Source organism: Micromys minutus, assembly GCF_963924665.1.
Source record: "Micromys minutus genome assembly, chromosome: 21".
NCBI classification, from domain to species: Eukaryota; Metazoa; Chordata; class Mammalia; order Rodentia; family Muridae; genus Micromys; species Micromys minutus.
In genome coordinates, this window is record NC_137956.1 from 50,182,216 (window position 1) to 50,190,335 (window position 8,120).

The 8,120-nt window shown below is 49.6% G+C and overlaps 1 protein-coding gene across 1 annotated transcript; it reads right to left on the bottom strand.

The window, feature by feature from the left end:
- Nucleotides 1–1,567: 1,567 nt before the first annotated feature.
- Nucleotides 1,568–7,045, bottom strand: CCK (cholecystokinin; the record flags this gene model as incomplete). Its single annotated transcript, XM_080934117.1, has 2 exons — nt 1,568–1,784; nt 6,835–7,045. 2 exons carry the CDS (start codon nt 7,043–7,045, stop codon nt 1,651–1,653), a joined length of 345 nt encoding a protein of 114 aa, XP_080790243.1. The 3' UTR covers nt 1,568–1,650.
- Nucleotides 7,046–8,120: the final 1,075 nt, after the last annotated feature.

Sequence of the window (8,120 nt, forward strand, 5' to 3'; positions counted from 1 at the left end):
AAGTTACCAAGTTACCATCACAAGTGGGAATTGGATACCTAACATCAGGGGCAGTCTCAGAGAGGAAACTGTCAGAACAGATGAGTGGGAACCCTGGGAGGTAACAAATGCATTGTGATATCTACTCGGGATCCTTATTTTACACTGAATTCTAGCTTGTGCTCAGGTTAAAGACTGCTCTGACCATGTTTCCCTGAGGCCACCAGGAGGACGAAGAATCCCTTTTCTACCACTGAAGAAACAGAGTGGGTGAAGGCGGGCCAGGGTGGGCTTGCTGAGCATGATATAGATTGGAAATGTTGCTTTTAATATATATCCCTTTGTGCAACCCCATCCTGGAGGCCTGGTAAGGAGGTCTGTGAGCCTGCATTGTGGGTGGTGGTTCTTAGAAATTTCTGTGGGCCAGACCCCTTTACTGATGCCCACAGAGAAGGAACAGATTCTGTTCTGGATGGCAGGACTCCTCCCAGCATCCCTCTGACTGACTGCAGGGCTGAGGGTGAGCTATCACAGGCTGTTGTGTAACTGTTTCCTCCTCAAGGGATCAGGGAGGCTCAACAAGCTTATGAAACTCTCAGGAAACAAGCCCGCTACCCCTGATTATAAAACTGGAAAACAGAGAGGAGATTCTTCCGTGGAGTTGCCTGCAAGCTGTGCAGGGAGTGCTGAGGATGCAGCTTTCATGACTTGCCACCCACATTGGGCTGGTAACCCTGATAAAACCTCCAGGATAGGTGCGGATGGAATTGTTTCTCTGGCCCGTCAGTGTCCTCTTTGCTTGGGACAGAACAGGTGTAGATTCCCCAGGACAAGTGGCACAGCCTAGGCTTGATGCTACATCAGTGGAAGTCTAAGAATGGGCTGTGGCCGGCAGCACAAGCTCGGACGTGCGCCGTGACTGGCTGAGTCTGAATGTGCAGTTCATCACGGTCCACTGGTGAGTCCCTACTCTCCCTACTCTCCATAGTTTGAGGGTGTTGAATAATGGAATCCTACTCATTGGGCGCATCAACCTGCAAATCTGGGGCTCTCCAGCTGGGGGACGGGGTCAGCCATCACCACCTTTCGGGTTCACCCCTGGTCTGCAGAAGTCAGACTGTGGGGTGACCATTGCCCTGTAGCTTACGATAGGCCAAGAGAACCCTAGAGAAATCTTGGGGTGGGAGGGCTGTAAGAAGAGATCAGCGTCAGTCACTATCGCTGAGGGTGGGCCCTGGAGCTGAGCCCAGGGGTACTCCCACAAACCACCCTTTATTTAGTGGGGAGGCCAGATCCATGCCCTGCACTCGTGTCCTGGACCATTTCTGAAACCATCTACTGAAAGGCTTTATCTGTAGGCATCGTGTACCAGGCTCCCTTCCTTGTCCGGTCTGGGGACCCTCGCTGGACACAATGGATGAGGGGCAGAAGGAAATCTCTTTAATAGCATAGCAACATTAGGTCTGAGAGTCGCCAGAGGGAAACACTGCCTTCCCACCACACAGCTAGGCTGAGGTGTGGCTGCATTTCACACTCTGAACAGACAGATTTCACATTGGGGACTTAATAAATAGATACTCAAAATGTCAAACATTAGAGGCGAGGGGTCGTATTCGTGGTTGTTTGTTTTGTCTTTCCGCCTCCTGCCAGCAGCGCCGAGGGGCTGGCCCACTACGATGGGTATTCGTAGTCCTCAGCACTGCGCCGGCCGAAATCCATCCAGCCCATGTAGTCCCGGTCACTTATCCTATGGCTGGGGTCCAGGCTCTGCAGGTTCTTAAGAACGGACATGCGGCCAGAAGGCGCTGCGGGAGGAAGAAAGGAAGGAGAGGAGAACCTTAGATCTGAGAATGCGACCCGTTTAAGTCAGGATTAAAGCAGTGAGGAAACAGGGTGTGCGTGTGTATGCACATGTGTGTGTGGGTTTGTGCATGTCCGTGTGAACATCTGTGTGTACCTCAATCTCTTTCCATCTTACTGAGACAAAGCTCACTGCCTGGGCTACTCCATCTGGTTAGCAAGCTTCCGAGACCCTCCTATCTACCTCCCCAGCCCTGGGGCTGTGGGAACAGACCACATTCAGCCTTTCCTGTGATTTCTTGGGGATCGAACTCAGGTCTCTGTGCTGAGATGACAGGCAGAGACGGGAGAATTCCCTAGAAGCTCCTGGGCCAGGAAGCCTGCAGGACAACGTGTGTCAACAAATAATGAAAAGGACTGGCCTTCAAACCGGGGGCAAGGGAAAGCCTAACCAACACCCAGGGCTGACCTCTGACCTTCACAGTGCACACACACACACACACAGACACACACACACACACACACACACACACACACACACACACACACGGGGGCGGGAGGAGAAAAAGAGGAGGAGGAGGAAGAGGAGAAAGAGGAAGAGGAGGAAGAAAGGAAGGAAGATTTTTATAGAATGAGGACCAGTCGAACAGGTCAGTGGGTAAAGATGCTTAGCGCCAAGCTCGACAACATGAGTTTTCATCCTTGGACCCACACAGTGGAAAAAGAGAGCAGACTCCTGTGGGTTGTCCTCTGAGCTCCACAGGATTACCATGGCACAGCCCCTCATGAATAAGTGTTGAAAAAGTAATAGAATCCAACAATCCACCGTGAACCCTAGGGCTCTCAGAGACTGAACCACCAACCAAGGAACATACAGGGGCTGGACCGAGGCCTCCCCGCTCGTATGTAGCAGATGTGCAGCTTGGCCTTCATGTGGGTTCTGAACACCTGGAGCCGGGGCCGTCCCAAAGCTGTTGCCTGTATATAGGATTCTAACTGGGCTGCCTTGTTTGGCCTCAGTGGGAGAGGAAGGACCTGACCTTGAAGAGACTTGAAGTGCCAGGGTGGGGGAGGGGGGATACTCAGGGCTCCTACCTGCTCAGAGGAGGAGAAGTGGGATGGAGGAAGGATTATGGAAGGAGGTGACTGGGACGAGGGCAGTGAGCAGGATGTAAAATGAATAAAAAAAATTAAATTAAAATGAAAAGAGTAATAGAATCAAGTTCTCTTTCTATATGAATATTGTTTACAACATATTAACTTGAAAGCTACATTCTTTTAAAAATAATAACCAAAAGAATACATTCTATTAGATTAAAAAGAAACTGGCATCTTGAGAGAAAAAAAAAAACTGAATGAGAAGTCATAAAAAAACGAAACTTAAATCAGCCATCTTGACCAAACTGCAGTGATGTAACCAGCAATGGGTTACAGCCTGTGGCAACTGTGTGTTCTGAGCAAGGAGGGGCATAGTGACAAGATTCCTTCCTCAGAAGACAGGCAATGGCATGGTCTCTGCCCACAATGTTCATCAAGGGCCTCCTGGGATTGTAATCGATGTAGCACCTTCCGTGCTAAGGGTAAAGAGGGGTCCCTCAGGACCTCCATGGTGGAGAAGTGTAAACCTCTCAATGGCTCCCACTGCCCAGGGACTATAATGTTTCTACCTTTTGGGTATTTTGCAGACGGCTTCTCAGACAACTCCTGCCCACAGGCGAGCACAGCCAAAAGGATTACTTACTGATACATTGTAGCCTAGCCAAAAGGATTACTTACTAATACATTGTAGCCCATGCTCCAGTAAGCAACCCTAATGAGACCCGTTGGGTCATTGAAAAGAACTAGGGAAGTAAAGGAGGGGTTACTTGGCAAGAGGATAGGGAGTAGGGGTGGGGAGAGAATAGATGAGGGTTGTGGGGTATGATTTGAATGTGATGTACATGTACTGCACATCATAATGAAACTCACCGTCATGTCATAATTAACACACATTAGCAAAATATTCTTTTCAAGCGATACCACAGACTTACTGCATAATAAATTTAACCAGCTAAACTTAAAACAGAAAACCACCATAATGAATAGCAACTGCATGTTTTCTCTCTCCGGCCCATGCCTTCCCTGTTTGGGAGCGGAGAATCCACTCAGTGAGATTTTGGGTAGATATCCCTGCCTGTGTAAAGAAGCCCCAGCTGCATAACTGTTCACCACCTTTCAGATTAAAAAAAAAAAAAAAAAAAAAAAAAAAAAAAAAAACCCAACCAGCAATAGAGGCAGCCTGGGTCCCTTACTGTCACATGGAAACAGCCTGTCCTCCTGCTTAGGGATTAGCATCCACTCTGAGGGCTCTGTGTGACCGATGCTCTGTCAAGTGCAGCCTGCCAGTCATGGACGGGGTGTTTGGAACATGCCTCGGTTCTCATAAGCCGCACAGATCTGTCGTCAAGTGTGGCTACCCCCTCTCCTGCCGTCCTTCCCCAGTAGCGCACAGCGAAGGACTCAGAACCAAGTCGTGGGGTGAGGTAAGAGACCCGACTCCTTCTTGAGCTGGAAAGCTGGACAGCTTCCAAACCTCAGGGAAAGTCAAACCTGCACAGAGTCACCCTCCTGCCTCCAGATGTGCCAACATGGCACAGATGTCACAAGCTTTCTTTCTTTAGCTTGGCCCTTCCAAGACGCTCACTGTGAAGAACACTAACGCGTTATGAGGGAGACGCACAGAGGTAGCATCTGGTCAAGTGCACACTAAATGCCACAAGCTGCCGATGCCTCCCCTACCTGCAGGAACGGGCTTCTTCCTAGACGACTGAGCGTGCTGCAGACAAGCCTGAAGGATAAACGCTGTTTTATTTTATTTTTTCAAGCTGTCATGTAGTCCAGGCTAGCCTCCAGCTTGCTGCATAGCAGAGGCTAGCCTTGAACTGATCCTCCTGAGGATGACAGGTGTGCATCACCACACAGTTTCCTGTGGTGCTGAACTCAGGATTCTGTGTATTCTGGGTCAGCAGTCTACCAACTAATACCAAGCCCCAGTCAGTCAAAAAGTATCTTGTTTAGAATCTTTAAGAGTAATATGTATTAGTGCTAAGTTTAAAACACTGTAAAATAGTCAAAGAACTTGTGCGGTGTGATATTATTGAGTCCTAGTTTGTATTTGTCAAGTAAGTGAGCATGGCTTTTTTATACCTAGCCTTGATCCTGGCTGTGGGCTTTTCTATACCTATCCCTGATCCTGGGTGTGGGTTTTTCTATACCTAGCCTTGATCCTGGGTGTGGGTTTTTCTATACCTATCCCTGATCCTGGGTGTGGGTTTTTCTATACCTAGCCTTGATCCTGGGTGTGGGTTTTTCTATACCTATCCCTGATCCTGGGTGTGGGCTTTTCTATACCTAGCCCTGATCCTGGGTATGAGCTTTTCTATACCTAGCCCTGATCCTGGGTGTGGGCTTTTCTATACCTAGCCCTGATCCTGGGTGTGGGCTTTTTTATACTTAGCCCTGATCCTAGGTATGGGAAAACAAACTTCTAAATGATGGCTGCTCCTTCCTGGGTGTGGTGGGTCCAACAGGCTGAGGGGAGATAGGCATAGAAGAGAGCTCAGAGGAGCTTCCATCTGAGACCTCTGCTTGGAAAAACCACGGTCATGTGTTCGTTTTAGGCAGTGATTCGGCAACTTTCTGTTGCTCTCTGTTGCTAGAACTGTTTGGAATAGTCCTGAACTTGGGCAAAGGGGCTCTATGAAGTCTAGAATACTTCAGAAGAGGCTGCTGGTGGTCTACACCAGAGAGCAGATCCTATATAAGCAATCAGAGGAAATGGGGAGGGGGTACCCCAGGTTTTCTCACTATTTATCTGTCTATCCATCTATCTATATTCATCTCTCTCCATCCATCTGTCTATCCGTCTGTCTGTCTGTCTATGTATCTATCTAATCTCCCTTCTTTTCTCCCTCCCTCCCTTCTTCCTTCCTCCCTCCGACCTTTCCTTCCTTTTCTCTGTTGAATTATCAGGAAAATAACCTAGAAAGGGGCAGTTGTAATGGGAGTTCCCAAATAGGAAGAAGAATAAGACATCGTTTGACTTCCCCTGTTCTTATCTTTATGTGAAACTCTAGGAGACTCAACCAGTTTCCCCTCACCAGTCAAGCCAAATGCAGGCAGGGTCGACTAGCCATGGGGAAACTGGGTTAGTGAGCTCCACACAGAGGTGCCCACCTCCTGCGTTTTAATCCAGCTCTACTGGTCCAGGTTAACACCCAGCCAGAGGTCATCGTCCATGGCACTGAGGATAAAGTCAGAGATGAGAGTTGCTCTCATGACTTCTGAAGGCCGCCCTCGGAATCCGGAAGGGGATCTGAATCACTCTGTTCTTATTCTCTTCTCTAAAAACGAGAGACTCGGACACAGGTTGGAACATTCAACGGGCAAGGTGCAGACCGCCCATGGGCTTCATGGCCTTCCAATGCGGGGAACCTCTGCAGTCTTCAGCACCAGGAGCATCTTTCCAACAGCTACCGACATGTAAGATGCGGCTCTTCCTGTGTGGTCTTCCCTCTCGCAGTCAAGGAAACGCACTCTTGCCCGTTGACCCTTTCCACCTGCTCTGTACTGAGGGACTCGTGCACAAGGCCGATCGCTTTTCTCAGATCTCAGGGCTGTCTCAGCCCCGACCCACTTCCTGCCAGAGGGGTTCCCAAGGTCATTGTCTGGTGGTTTCTAGTTCTGTTGCGTATACTGCAGAGGTGATAGGGCGGATCTGAGGATTTTGACCAGCACTCGATTATTTTTTAATGCTGCCCTAAAACGATGTTATACTTCATCCCGAAGACCGTGTCAAAATCAGTTTAGGGTCTGTGAGCCGGATCCCCTTATCTATGACGAGGTAAGCCCTCTGCCCACCTCTCTGTGAACGCGTCCTGTCTACTGCCCCCACACAGTGCAGCGTACCTCAGGGAAGAAAAGTGAAAAGCTTACTCCCTGTTTCCTCCTCTGTGCTGAAAGGATCAAGACTGGAGGAGCCACAGCAGAAGCCTGAGGGGGAGCAGACATCCTTACCTTTGCGGACCTGCTGGATGTAACGCGCCAGCAGTGCGCCCAGGCGCGCTCGGGGCTCGCCTTCCCGGAGCACAGCCCTCAGCTGCCTTCGGGGCGCCTCCTCCGCCCGCTGCTCCACGGGGTCCGCAGCTTCTACAGGGACTACGGGTTGCGCCAGGGCGCCTGCGGCCAGGACTGCCATCACCACGCACAAACATACGCCGCTCTTCATGGCTATGGGAAGCAAAGGCGAGGAGCGTGAACCAAAGGCTGACCTCGGCGTGCTCCAGCCCAAAGTCCGGCACACAGAAAGTCGGCAGAGGCCAAACGTGGGGGCTGCGGCTGAGCCAGATTGGCCACCGTGGGCTCGGGCATTTCTGCCTGGCTTTTGTGTTATCCACACCTGGGATCTGGAAATCCAGCAGAGATCCGATTTTCTGCCCGGTTCAGCGCCTCCTCCTGCTTTTCTGAAGTTCCAGGACGCCTTTGTAGTTAATCTCTCTTCTAACCAGAAAAGCAGAGTGAAGCGTGTGTGTGTGTGTGTGTGTGTGTGTGTGTGTGTGTGTGTGTGTGTGTGTGTGTGTGAGAGAGAGAGAGAGAGAGAGAGAGAGATACAGAGACAGAGACAGACAGAGACAGAGACAGGAGAGACTCCTCCAGGAGAGAGGATACTCCTAGAGAGATGCAGATTAAATTTATTTTAAAAAACTGCAGGACAATGGAAAGTGCCGTTTTAAGTGTGGGCCCATAAAGAAAAGCTGTATTTATAGAGATTCCTCTGCGTTTTACGGGCAGTCACTATGCAAAGAAAAAGAAAAAGAAAAACCCAGAAATCTGAACCCAGTCCTCAGATGTGGCCAAAGCCCCGCTACATTTGAGAACTGAGCAGATGGTCCTGTATCATAACGATGTGTTTCTATTCCTCAAAGCCTTGGTTTTTTTTTTTAAATGCAGCATTTAGAAAATGGGCAAAACTCTTTTAAAACCTCCAGGTAGTTTCTTTTAAATGATTGCAAAGTGCTCTGAACAGCAGGGAAACCCTAAGAATGGTTACCCCCAGCCTTGCGGGGAAACAGAAAACACACAGAAGACCAAATCTTTCTGCAGCAGTACCCACCCAGACCCGTTTTAAGCTTATTTCCGACTTCAGTAAATCTTTCCAGCTGCCAAGGGAGAGAAGGCACAGAAAACAGAAAGACTAAGGCAAAAGGTGCAAAGCTACCGGCCAACATTCTTCACGCTCATGATTCTTGGAGCGGACAGCCACTTACCTCTGGATGCGGAGTCGGCTGGCTTGGCGGTTTCCA